Below are 13,486 nucleotides of genomic sequence, written 5' to 3' on the forward strand. Positions count from 1 at the left end.
GAGAAACTTCCTAACAGGGAGGACAATTAACCAGTGGAACAGAAGTTGCCTCCAGAAATTGTGGGTGATCCGTCACTGGAGGTTCTTAAGAGGCCGAACAGCCCTTTAATCTGAGATGCTGGAGGTTCTCCTGCTTGAGCCTGGGTTGGACTAGAACACCTCTAAGGTCTCTTCCGGCTCTATTTTATTCTAAAAGCCAATGATAGCGGAGAATACCTGAGATCCAGTTCAGTAAGGAAGAAAAAAAAAATTGCAGAATGTTTTGGTGAGGTCATAGGAAGGGCTGCATGCTTTGCTTTCTTCAAAAGCCATAAAGTGATTTAGTAGTTTTTTTCCATTTTAAGAAGGGGAACATTTTCCAGATTTTTGGCTGGAGAAAGTGCAGGGCTGATGGGACCTAGAAAGATCCAATTTTCAGGTGATAGGGGAGTATATTGTCGTCTCCTCGTAATGATCCGTTGCAAGTCTGGTTTCTTGGTGTTCTCTGCGATTTCTCTTTCTCCTCCTTGGCAGTCCCATAAAAGCACAAGAGAAGAGAAAAAGTTTAGCTGAAATTATTGGCTTCCTCCTCTGAAATCTTGCATGAGAATCCTCATGGGCTTTCTTTGATGAAGAGAAGACCCACTTGATATAGAAATCGATGCCTGTAATTTGGCATTAAAGTACCATTACTAGTATAGATACGCTGGTGATCTAATATCTGGTGGAGTCCCAGGACTGATTTCGAAGCAGATTGGAGAGGAATGAATTGCAAGCATCTGGCTCCAGTAAGATCCCGTGTAAGGTTGGCTCCCTCACAAACAGTCCTATATATTTATATTTTGCTGTCGTGAGGGCTACAAACTAGACCTCCAGAAATTTGAGAGGTCTCTGGATAGCAGTGAAGCTCTCAGTGGTTGCTAAAGGCAGTAAAGGCAGGTTGACTTTTACCAATACACGAAACTTATTCCTATTAGAAAGAAATCTCGTTAGAAAGACTTTCATTCAGTTTTCATTCCCTTCTAGTGTTCCTAACCTTTGGATTGTCCTTACTTCTTCATTCCCCATGGTTTGCAAGATTACTGTGCTTTAAGTAACCGAGGAGAAGGAACACAAAACCCTTCCATTAACTTATTTAAAGAAGCCCCCATTTTTTTAAATGGTGAAAAATGCTCTTGGTTCCTTTCTGCTTGCCTCATTTATTTATAAGACGCTTAAAATGCTTAGCTTCATCCCCTCTAAGGTTACAAAAATTTTATCTTTTCACAAAGCATAATCTTTGCAGTCCTGGTATCAGCAGAAAGTCCAAAAAGAATAGCCCAAAATAACATTTTTTAAAAATATATTTTTATTGCATTTCCATCATTACAACTCAAACCATATTTTCAACAGCATTTTTGACACCTACAAAAGTTTTTATCTTACAAATCTTAATAGGTTACATATACATTTGTCAATATCTAATTAATATCCTTATCAATAATTATATTCTTATATACTCTACATATCTACAATTCATTTTCTTGAAGTCTCTTACAAATTAATCTTCACATCTTGTTTCTTATTTCTATTCATTATCCAATCATACCATTTGTGCCAAATTAAAAAAAATATTCAGAGTCTTCTTTCTCCTTCAACTTTAGAGTGAGCATATTCATGTCTTATTTTATCTTGATCACATAAACCAACTTTATATTCCTTGCTTTCACTTCAAACAATCTTAACCTTTAATTCATTCAAATATCGTTGTGGGATTTAATTTCTCCTCAATTCCTCTTTATCCCATTGCACAGATTTCTTCAACAAAGTCTCTTCTGTACATCTAATAAGAACACATTTTCTAGGTCATTCCCTTGTATTTTCTGTTTAATTTTTAAAACTTCAGTCAGTTTCTTTTGTATATCCAGTAAAAGGTCATTGATTTCCAACCATCTGCCCAATGACTGTTTATAGTTACAAGGGCACTGAAAAAAGTGACTTATGAAGTCACTTCCTTTTTTCTTACTTGCAAACGTTGCAGTCTCCCCGTGGTCATGGGATCAGAATCCGGGCGCTTGTCAGTTGGCATATTTTTATGATGGCTGCCGTGTCCCCGGGGGTCACGGGGACAAGCAAAGTCAGTGGTGGCACCAGAATCACTTAACAGCCCTGTTATTAATTTAACAGCTGCAGTGCTTCACTCAGCATCTGTGACAAGAAAGGTCGCAAAATAGGGGGAAAAATCACATAACTATCTTGCATCGCAATGGAAATGTTGGGCTCTATTGTCGTCGTAAGTCAAGGATCTCTTGGCCCTTAGTTCCTCTTTTGGTACTTTCGCTGCCTTGTCAGATAAAATTTGTTCCCCATCTGACATTCCTTCATTAATGTATTTTAGTTTGTTGATAGGTATCATTAATGACAGTGTTGATATTATAAGTTACTAATTTGTGGCCCCCTTATTCAAAGATCATCTTTAATATTTTTGATGTTATGACATTTTGTGTCATTTGTAAGTCCTGATATTGACTCGCCAGAAGCCCAGGTTTGTTTTTATATATATATATGCCATATGTATGTATGTATGTATGTATGTATGTATGTATATATGGCATTCAGCTTTGTTCGGGTATTTTCCCACGTCATTGTAGTTGTGCTTTTAAAGTTGTAGCAACGTTTCGGCAGAATCTCATCTGCCATCATCAGGCTTGTGTATTGTGTTCATCTGTGATGCCCTCACAGACTAACACAATACAGAAGCCTGATGATGGCAGATGAGATTCTGCCGAAACGTTGCTACAACTTTAAAAGCACAACTACAATGACGTGGGAAAATACCCGAACAAAGCTGAATACCATACATGTAAGTACCCGCGAAAGCTTAAGAAAACAAATATATACACACACACACAGATACCACACCACATCACACACTTTTTTTTCTTCTGCTTAAAATGTTTTGTCTCTTCTACTGTCCTATTCTAAAATCATCACTTATTTTTGTTATGACTTTCAATAGTCAGGCTAGCCAAAATGTCTCTTTCCCACAGGAAACCCTTTATTTTTCTTTGTTAAATCCAAAATCTCATAGTAGATGTCAGTATTCCTAATTTATCTGGCCTCTTCATCCATTTATAACTTTCTTAGATCAAAATCTCATTCAGTTTTTTGCTGTTAATTTCAAATTCTTCATGTTCCTTAATATATATACTTAGCCCTTTTTCTGTTCAGAGTGAAAGATAAGTTCACCTGATGAATACCTGTCATTCTGAGGAACTCTTTCATAGCTTTAAGATGGTTAAAAGGCAACTCTTGAAAGTGTGAAAAAAGTGAGATTGGTGAGTTTTGATGCCTTCAAAGAGTTCTGCCACGGCTGTAAACAAGATGGCTGAAGCCGTCATTTCCTGTCCGTCAAACTGGTGGAAGACCACTGATCCGTCCTCATCAGAGGCAGCCACCTGGAGCCCATGGGGACCATCCCTGGTCTTCTCTCTATTCAGAGAAGTTCCTTAGGAACTGATCCAGTTGCCGGTTCTTTGCTCTGCGCAACCTGAGCCTCAGCTCTCTATGCCTCTCCCAGAATTTCTTAGCTTGCATTTGTAAAGGGAAAGTCGGCAATGCGCTTAGCTCCCTTGTTTTGGGGCCCACGGCCTCCCGGAATTTTCTGCTGGCTAAGCAGATTCTGTGCTGTTACTGCGCTTCCCTTCCCTTAAAGAGGGGAGTCATCGGGTTGGAGGCGCTGCCTCTGCGATACCAAGAGCAGGAATCGTAGCTCGGAGAATTCCTTTCGGGGGACTTCCTGACTGGGATGCCTTTCTCTTCCCTTACGTGAGACACAGAAGAGCCCAGATTTGAGTGGCTGTTTCCACCACTCCCTGCTGTGTCCATGACGATTTTGGCGAAGTTCATACCACTTTTCAGCGTAGCTTGCAACATACGCCAGGTTTTCTGTGGGAATGAGATGGTGCAGGGCTGGGCTCCAGCTGTAGCCGCTGTTGCCTCCCCCCACCAAGCAGCCCGTCCTTAGCAGCTCACTTTACGCTGGGGGGGGGGGAGGCGGGATTGTTCACAGCTGCTTAGAAAAGGGTGAGAAGTCTTAGAAGGGAGACAACCGTCCTGCTTCCATCTCAGGCAGATGAGATGCCGTCCCGCGTGGAAGGGCTGCTTTGTTGTACTTCTATAATTGTGTTTGGGGTGGAAACTCTGCCAGAGGTGAAGGCCTCCCTTCTTCCTGGCAACCTCTGTGAAAGCTCCTCCGTGAAGGAGAACCAACCTCCATCGCGCTGTGCCAGGAGAAGGCGAGGTCCAGCAGCCTGACTGAGCCCCACCAAACATTAAAACCATCGTCCCCGGGTTGGATTTATGGTGTAATCCCAGACAAATTGAAAATGACAAGTGAATTTGGAAGATCTCTGGTTAAACTGATAGCAGGGATTAAGCTATTCTAGAAAGTTTGATTAAAGTTTCTTTATTTATATGTTTCTGAGCTGGTAATTGTTGAGGGCGTTTGGTGAGGAAGGTGTGCTTAGCTAAGCTGTTTTTCGGCAGAGACGCCCGCCGGAGGCCCCTGGCTTGCTCGTATCCTGTAACTTGGGTGTTTTCCTTTCTTTCCTGGCTCTCCTCAGCTTCCCTAATCTTTTCCAGACCCCTTTGGAAAGCAAATCGGGCTCTTGTATTGTTTAAACTTTGGATGTCGTTCTCCCAGAGCAGGACTTGTCCCTCTTGGGCTCCGGGGCGTCTCCTCCATTACCGTTTCATGGGCCTCCCTGGCTCCCAGCTGACCTGGAAGGCCTGCGGTGGGACTCTTTCCGCAGTGCCTCCAGGCAGGCCAGCGTCTTTTGAGCCTGGCAAGAGGCGCCACAGCCGCGCCGATCTTAACAAGGGGATGCCTCCCCGCGAGATGCTGCCATTTGGGCTGGGAATCTGGGGAGAGGTTCAGTTGCTGCCTTCTGAACTCCCGCAAGGTCTCAAAGGATACAAAATGGTGAGTGTGACCGCTCCCTCTCCTCTGTCTCCCTCCTTTGCTGCAGCTGAAGAAGAAGCAGGTGTACGTGGAGAAGGTGGAGAAGATGCAGCAGGCGCTGGTTCAGCTCCAGGCCGCTTGTGAGAAGCGGGAGCAGCTGGAGCACCGGCTCAGGACGCGGCTGGAAAGGGAACTGGAATCGCTCCGCATGCAGCAGGTAAATAAAGGCGGGTTTGCAACTCCTGCTCCCCTCCAGCAGCGATTGGGAGGCGTCCGAGAAGCCCACGCAGACGTCGCCGTTCGTTAATCAAATTGGGGCAGCCACCCACTTCACCCAAAGCGACTCTAGGCAGCACACAATTGGATGAAACCACGAATGTTTTAAAATGCAATCATCCTCAGTAAGAAATAAATGGTATAAACCAGTGGTCCCCAACCACCGGGCCCCGGACCGGGATCGGTCCGTGGATCATTTTGTACCAGGCCGCCTATTTTGCTGGGGTGCCGCCATCTTGTTTTGACGGCGCTTGAGAAAGTGCTTCCGAGTGAGCTTGTTGGTCGTCGGTTGGAAAGCGGCGTTTGGGTGCTGAAGGAATCCTCGCGCCTTAGTTTCGTCAAAGGACGGGGGTGGTGGCTTCGAACGAAGAGCCGTCCCGATGGCGGTGGAGTCTCCTGTTACTCAGGAGGAGATTAAGAAAGAGCCCGAAAAGCCCATTGACCGCAAGAAGGTACAAAGGAGGAGTTGAAGGTGGCGGGGAGAAGCAGGGGACAGCTGGCTGGCCGGTCACTCGCCTTGCCTTGGTCGTGTGTGCTGATGCCGGTACCGGTCCGTGGATCATTTTGTGATGCCGGTACCGGTCCGTGGATCATTTTGTGATGCGGTACCGGTCCGTGGTATAAACAAATCTGCAACCCCCCAGTCAGAGACAGGACCCTAAACGGCCACCAAACGGAGTCATCTGAACCTGTCTCTGGTTCCCTGGGCAGCCCAGGCCTGATGACCTCGCCAGCTCTTGAGGTCCGTCCTCCCCTAAGGTCAAAAGGGAGGGGATGAATCGGATTTCAGGGGGAACGATGCTCCCCAAGGAAGATGCCACCCCAGGGAAGGCAGGTCTCCTGGGTCCCCGGATGCCACGCGGCAGACCTGATAGAACTGGGGAGAGATGCCGCTTCCTCAAATGCCATGAAGGGCTTTCACGGTCAATACCAGCCCTTCAGACTGGACCCGGGAGCTGGCTTGGCAACAACCCTGCAGCTTGGGGAGCAGAGGTGCCACCTCTGGCCGCCTTCCCTGCCGCATTTTGCACCAACTGGAGCATCTTCAAGGGCAACCCCCTGCAGGGCATGGTACCTCAGTCCAGTCTGGGGACATCGAGGGGCTGGAGCTGACTGGTCAGGGGCTCTTTTTTCAGACAGAGGTGGAAAACCAAAAGACTTTTTTTCCTTCAGACTGGAAAAACTGGAGGAGTGCCAGCTCTTGAGATAATTTTGGCCATCCCCCCCCCAGGAAGTTCAATGGGGCTGGACATGGATGGAAGAGCACCAGCAGTGCTCTGGGTTCTAGGCTGGAATAGAGAGCTAAAAAAAGAGGACTTGCCAGAGAAGGCAGAGGCAACCCTCTTCGTGATTTCACCAGGAGCCAGGCTGGAAGCTTTACTTTAACTGGAGGAGTTGCCAAATCCATGTGTCGTGCGCAATAAAAATGGAAATGTTTTATATTTTTAAAGTAATTCTACCACTTGCAGGATAATCAAATCTCTTTTGAACTTCCTGCCATCTCATCTCCAAATGCAAGAAAGAAAAGCTCCAATGATCTCAAAATCTCTTGCAACATTGGGGTCCTTTTTTCATTCATTTATTTCATAGTGATTGTTTCATTTTGCTTTATCTGGGGTGTGACAGATGCTGTGTGGCCAGTCCCTAAATAGGAACCTTCTTCCTGCCTTGACCTTTGATACCCTTTGTCACCAGGTGTGGGGGGGGTTGGATTTTGACTGTTGCCAGAGTCAACAGGGGCACCCCGTGGTTGTTGCCACCTTGGAGAACGTGAGAGGTGGAACTTCCTGGCCAAGTGGAGAGAGCAAACCGCTCACTCGCTGCTCAGGGGAGATGGTTGGAATTGCCAGGGAGGCCCCCCAGTCCAGGGTCATTCGTGTGTCCCTCTCCCCACCTCGACTTTCCAAGGGGCATCCCGCTTTTGCTACCGCTCTGCACGCTTCTCAGTGTGCTTGTTCTGTTGCCTTTTCCTGCCAGCGCCAGGGAAGCTCTCAGACGGCCAACGCCGCCTCCGAGTACAACGCTGGCGCCCTGATGGAGCTCTTGCGTGAGAAGGAGGAGCGGATTCTGGCTCTGGAGGCGGACATGACAAAGTGGGAGCAGAAGTATCTGGAGGAAAGCGTCATGCGTCAATTTGCGCTGGATGCGGCAGCCACTGTGGCGGCTCACCGGTAAGAATGTGCACATGGATGGACACACAACACACACACACACATTGAGACAACATTGCAAAACAAAAATCATATAAAATCTGACAGGAGAAATGTGCAGCTTGCAGAATGCTCACATAACCACCAACCGTTCCAATTTCATCCTGGCAGATCAAACCCAAAGAGAATTAAGGAGAGTTGATAGTTGGGGAAAATCCAGTTTCCAATTAATACGATACATTTTGAGCATGGAATAACGGAAGTATTTACCCAAGTTCTTCCTTCCCACTTCTAGGCTATAGCTTATTATGCCGACTCCAATTTATATCCCCTTTTAAACATATATCCTCATTCATCCCCCCCCCCCCCCAAAAAGTAGCACCATCTACAGAGAGGTTCTTCGGATAGGCCAACTGTAGCGAGTCCAATGTTAGGGAGAAGGCATGAAACCGTATCCCTCAGAACACTTCATCAAAAGGGAAGTGAAAGCACCTGGACGCGATGACAGATTTTGGGGGGTCGCTGGTAGGATGAGAGCAGTCTTAAAACAGGATGGAACCACGCCCTGATGCAACGAGAGGTTGAAGATGCCTGTGAGAACAGGGCCCAGCTGGTCAGCACACATGCTCCTTAAGTACCTGCCCAGGGATATTATTCTAAGTGTTGACTTTCCACAGGACCTTCTGAACAGCCGTTGTATCAAACCTGAGCACCTGTTCATCAGGAAGCCTTCCTTGCTGGAACGTTGTTTGCGGCCTCAAACCGTTCCCCCGACCCCACCCCCCAAAAAACCATCTTTAGCTAGTTTAGAAAATCCGTGTCACCTGTTAGGGAAGCTGCCTTACGGTCAGTCGTAACCCGAATCCCTTGCCACATACATCACCTTTAAACTAAAAGACACGTATAAATTCTTGCATCTCAAAATCTGACCAGCTATTTTTGTTCTGCACGTGGGGGATTTCTTTTGCAGGGGAACTTGGATGGTCTTATTTTGCCCCGCTCTCCAAGGGGAAGGGGCCTAATTTAGCCAGCTGCGTTTTGCAGATCTGCTGATGCTGGAACAAGCTGGGTTCCTTCTTGCCTGGTAAATGGGAGGATTCTGTGCCCCAGAGCCAAGCAGGGACCCCTGACCCTCCGTCCAATACTGTTTGCAGGGACACCACTGTAATCAGCCCTTCACCCAACACCAGCTATGACACGTCCCTGGAAGCTCGCATCCAGAAGGAAGAGGAGGAGATCCTTCTGGCCAATCGGAGGTGCCTGGATATGGAGGGCAGGTAAGGGCAGCCGCTTCATTCTTCCGCTCTGCGTTGTGTGGGACTCTGGAATCCAGAACTCTTGAATCACCCAGGAATCCATGGAGTTCTTGACCGCTCAGGAAGTGCCAGGCTCCAAAAACCAAGGGAGTTACAGAGGGATCCTTCTTTTATTGGTCCTCACCTATAGACAGAAATCTTGCCAAACTAAAGTAGCTACTTGCCTCATTAAAGGTGTGCTCTGTGAACTTCCGGGGGTGGGTAGGGGGGGTGGGGTGGCTGTCTCGACCCTCTTCCTCCCAACCAAGCTGTCTAAACTGCCTCTTGGTCCTCTGGGATGCAGCCCCTCCCTCCTCCCTCTCGGGAATCCAGACTACATTCCACCACAGGAGGTTCTGCATGAAAAGGGGCCAAGCTGGAGTTGACACACAGTAGAGAGGCTAACTAGCATAAGGAAGAAAGAGCATCGGATTCCAGAGCTGAAAGATCTATATTGAGGGCCAGTTGCTTATCAGGCACAGTTAAGGTGACTGCATTGACCTAGAAAGGCCTTAACGGGTTTAGGGCAGGAGTGTCACCCGGGGCCCGGAACTGCAGGGGGCTTAAATCTGGCCTGCGGGGCCAGCCGACGGAGTAGAATGGCAAGGCTGATCCTGGAAGAAATCCACTTTGACACCCCTGGTTTACGGCAACCCGATGCTTGCTGTGCTCCCACCGGGTTGTTAAGTCCCGCAAAGAGGCGCCTTGGAGGTGCATTCCTTGCGCTGCCTTGTTCTCCGTCCTGCTCTTTCTTGGAGAATGCAGTGTCTTCATCCCGTAAACGAGTGGTAAAGAAACCTGGTCCTCCTGCCTTGTTTTTAATCCTCGGGAGGGTGAAAGGCGGAAAGACGTCGGCAACCCACATTCTAGCATTTCCCCCCCCTCCCGCTCCCCAAGATGAAGCCAAGCAACGAAGGAGCTTCTCTTCCAATCAGGAGGAGGAAGGAGATCGCTGACGTTTCTGCTCCTTGATTAAATTGCCCGGGTGGGTTCTCCCTTCTGACAGGGATCCGGGCCTTTCCGTTTGCAAGTGGGGTAGAAGAATCACACCAGGGGAAAGAGCTGGATCCGTTTTTTGCTTTTGTAGGTGGAGTTAGTGTTTAGTTTCGGTATTCTCCCTTTTTGGGGTTTTTTTTTTCCTAGAGTGAGTTCAGTTCCTCTTCTGGAAATGTGGGAGTGAGGCTGATGTGGCTTGGCAGGGCTTCTCTGGAAAGTCCCTTTGCTTACGCACCAGTGCAGCATGTTCAGGGCCCTCCACGTCCTCTTTCCATTACTTGGATGTTGGCCTCGGAACCTGCAGCTTTCCTGGTCTAGAGAGAGGAGGCTTGAGGTCTACGGCCCCGCAGGCCTCAGGCCTCTCGCCAGCCAGCCGACGAGTCCAACGGGTCCAATTTTCCAAATCTTTGGGAGAACTTCTGTAACCTGAGAAACCCAGGGGTGACTGAAATGAGGAGGCTGTTCTTTTATCTCCCCCCGCTTCAGAATCAAGACTCTTCACGCTCAGATCATTGAGAAGGACGCCATGATCAAGGTCCTCCAGCAGCGGTCCCGGAAGGAGGCCAGCAAGACTGACCAGCTGTCCTCCATGCGGCCAGCCAAGTCCCTCATCTCCATCTCCAACGCTGGCTCCGGCTTGCTCTCCCACTCTTCCACCCTCAGCAACACCCCCATCCTGGAAGACAAGAGGGAGGAGAAGAGCTGGAAAGGCAGCTTAGGTGATTCTTTACTTTTCTTGGAATAGACGAGCCGAAGGAAAAAACATTTATCAATAGGTAGAAATGGCAAGAATTATACAGCGAGGGCTCTGCATTTTACTGAGGAAAGGTTAACCAAAGAGGCAGAAGTTATTTTAAACACACAAAAAAAAGAAATGATTTTTACACGCCTTTTAAATCTCAGAGCTAAATGCCGGTATCTTAGTATTATTTTAGTATTGAAAGATCAATCTCCTAATATGTTTGATCTTGGAGGGTAAATCGAATTTGATTAAAATCACCAAACACAAAAAAAATGTACTGAAAACACAAACTGCATTTTTAGTTTCTAACTTCCATTATTATTATTTGCTATGAAATATTGCAACGTCCCCACCGGGGGGTGGGGGGGTGGGGGGTAGAGACTTGCCATTTGGGGCATGTGGGCCTCTGGCAGCTGAAGCAAAGGCTGACATGATTTATTTGCCACATGAAATTTTGTTCCATGTAGATTGAGTAAAGTGTTCCAAATTTACACATAATTTTTTCCAATAAATGTTTCTTTTTTAATTAATCAAATAAGAAAGCCTAAAACGAGAAGGAATCTGTGTCCATGATTACACAGAGAACAGGGCAATCCACAAATCACTTATATTGCTGCTGATCTTTTTCCTATTCCCCACGATGTTTTTAACGACGCTACTTGCAAGATTTACAATTTTAACACAGATTTTGAAAGTGGCTTCTGGGAGTGGCACCTGGAAAGTTAAGGATAAGTTGTCAGACTCTGAGGAGAGAAAGGAGGATTAAAGCCCGTTTGACGGCTGCCTGACTCCTTATAGGCTGCCGATGTGGAATTCAGCTCTGCTTGCAGGTTGCAATTGACACAACCAGCATGTGCAACGCCTGCTTCCTTTCTCAGCCTTGCACATGCTTCCTTGCTTGGTAAAGTGGCTTCCCCGGAGGGCTGAAAGGGCAAGGGTCAGCAGCCAGGCCCCGGCCCACGGCAGAGCCAGACCCCAAGTAACCACCTGCCCTTCTTCCCCGCCAGGTGTTCTGCTGGGAACAGAATGCCGCTCGGAGTCCATCCCTTCCACCCCGTCACCGGTTCTTCCCTCCACGCCGTTGCTCTCGGTGCACTCCAAAACGGGCAGCCGGGACTGCAGTACGCAGACGGACCGGGGCAGTGAGCAGAGCAAGGCCCCTGGCGCCTCCCCTGCGCCCCCTGCGCCAGGGAGACTCCCAGGGGTGAACCTGACCTATGGGGCAGACAAATCAGGTACGGCGGGGTGTTACTTTGAGTTGGGCCTGCAGCACTGGACACGGCAGAGGTCGAGCAAACCGGCCAGTGCCACCTCCTCCCCTCCTGGGTCCTGCAGCCCAGAGCTGCTGCCTGAAGTCAGGGAAGGTGCGCCGAGTGTCTTCCCTGGATTGTTCCTCGCCTGAAAACAGAAACCCGGCCAAGGTGATGCAGATGCTACTTGCCTCATAATTTATCGACTCTGAGAACTCCTAGGGAGGAGCCGTCTCCAACCTCTTCCGGCCAAACCCCCCGCACTTCCAGGTTCTCTTGACCTCCTGGAATGCAGCCTCTCCCTCCTGGGAATGCGGGCTTCATGCTTTCGGTCGAGAAGTGCCGGTGCGAGTGGAGCGGTGAAGGAGTGACAGAGTCGGTCCCCTGTGCACTGCTCCTCCCCAGGACGGTGCATTTGGATCCCAGAATTCTAGGCCTTCCTGGCTGTGTGGGGATTGTGCAGGTCATCTTCACTTAGCAAGCAAAATTGGGACAAGCAACTCGGTCATTAAGCAGCGTGGTCACTAAGAGAAAGCACACTGGTGCTTACGATCGAACTTCTTTATAGACATAAGATCGTAAATGTGGGACTGGATTGCAAAGTTCCTTTCTAATCACCGGCATAACTCCAGTCGATAATGAGGAGTCCCTGTTAGTTTCATTCCATCTGGAGGATGCTGGAAGCTGGCAGGGTTTCTGGTTTTGACAGCCACAGAAAATGGGCATGGCAGCACGGAGCATGCGAGACCCCCTCCCCTCTCGGAGCCACTCAGGCCCCAGACAGTCAAGGCTGCTGTTTTAGTATTGAAGCCCTTCCAAGAGGCCAAGCAGGACGGTTTCACTGCTCTCCTCATCGCACAATCCCCCGCATCCTCTTTGTTGGGCGGGACTTCAGCCGGGCATTTGCAGGCATGATATTCTTCCGATTAAAATCAGAATTCCGATTTGGGGGGGGGGGGAATCGCCCCACCCTTTCCCCCCACCCCTTCTTCTCCTCCTTCCCCTCCCCTCGGAGGCCCCCTGAGTCAGGAGTTGCTACCGCTGGCACGGCTCCAGTCCTGCGTTGCCTCGGGAAGGGAAAGGCAAAAAGGAAGAGCCGCGGCGGCGCTTTGCAAAGGCGCTTTGCCTTTCCCTTCCCGAGGCAGCGCGGGACTGGAGCCGTGCGGAGTCGCGCTGGTGGTAGCAACTCCTGACAGCCTCAGCCGGATACCTGAGCGGAGCCCGGGCAGTGCGAGCGGAGACCGCTGAGCGGCAGGAAAAGGGAGCTGGGCAGCCACAGAGCAGCCTCCGTGCAACACGCCACCACCCGGCCCTGGCAAGGGAAAGCAGCGGGCGCTCCCCGGGTATCGGCCTTGGCCCCACCACCAGGGAAACAGCTGCCCAGCTCCGGAGCTGATCCACACCTGACCGGCTGGAAAGGGTGTGTAGTGTTGGTGTTGTGCGTGCGATTTCTTGGCGCGCGGTGGGGGGGTCTCTTTTGGCCAGCCCCGATTTTTTTTTCAGAGGGGAATATCATGCCTGCATTTGACAAAGTAGACCACAACCGGCTTCTTGGTAAGCTAGAAAAAAGCGGGATAGATAGCATCACCATCAGATGGATTTGTAACTGGCTGACAAACCATACTCAACGAGTAGTCCTTAATGGTACTGCATCCATAGGGAGGGAAGTAAGCAGTAAGGTACCACAAGGTTCTGTCTTAGGCCCAGGACTCTTCAGTATCTTCATAAATGACTCAGATGAGGGAACAGAAGTGGGACGCATCCAATTTGCAGACGACACCAAACTGGCAGGAATAGCCAACACTCCAGAAGAAAAACTCGGACTCCAAAAAGATCTCGATAGACTTGAACAATGA

The 13,486-nt window shown here is 48.9% G+C and overlaps 1 protein-coding gene across 3 annotated transcripts in view; it reads left to right on the forward strand.

The window, feature by feature from the left end:
- The window catches only part of AMOT (angiomotin), a 48,599-nt gene that overhangs the window by 32,312 nt on the left and 2,801 nt on the right, over positions 1-13,486 (forward strand). For all 3 annotated transcript variants that reach the window (XM_087940887.1, XM_026703104.2, XM_087940888.1), the window contains 5 exons: positions 4,989-5,138; positions 7,175-7,368; positions 8,502-8,624; positions 10,125-10,357; positions 11,388-11,615. In XM_087940887.1, the coding sequence (XP_087797013.1) occupies positions 4,989-5,138; positions 7,175-7,368; positions 8,502-8,624; positions 10,125-10,357; positions 11,388-11,615 (928 nt within the window). The remainder of the gene's footprint in view (positions 1-4,988; positions 5,139-7,174; positions 7,369-8,501; positions 8,625-10,124; positions 10,358-11,387; positions 11,616-13,486) is intronic.

The sequence above is a fragment of the Pseudonaja textilis genome, chromosome 12 (assembly GCF_049901715.1).
Source record: "Pseudonaja textilis isolate UNSWEBS1 chromosome 12, rPseTex1.2, whole genome shotgun sequence".
NCBI classification, from domain to species: Eukaryota; Metazoa; Chordata; class Lepidosauria; order Squamata; family Elapidae; genus Pseudonaja; species Pseudonaja textilis.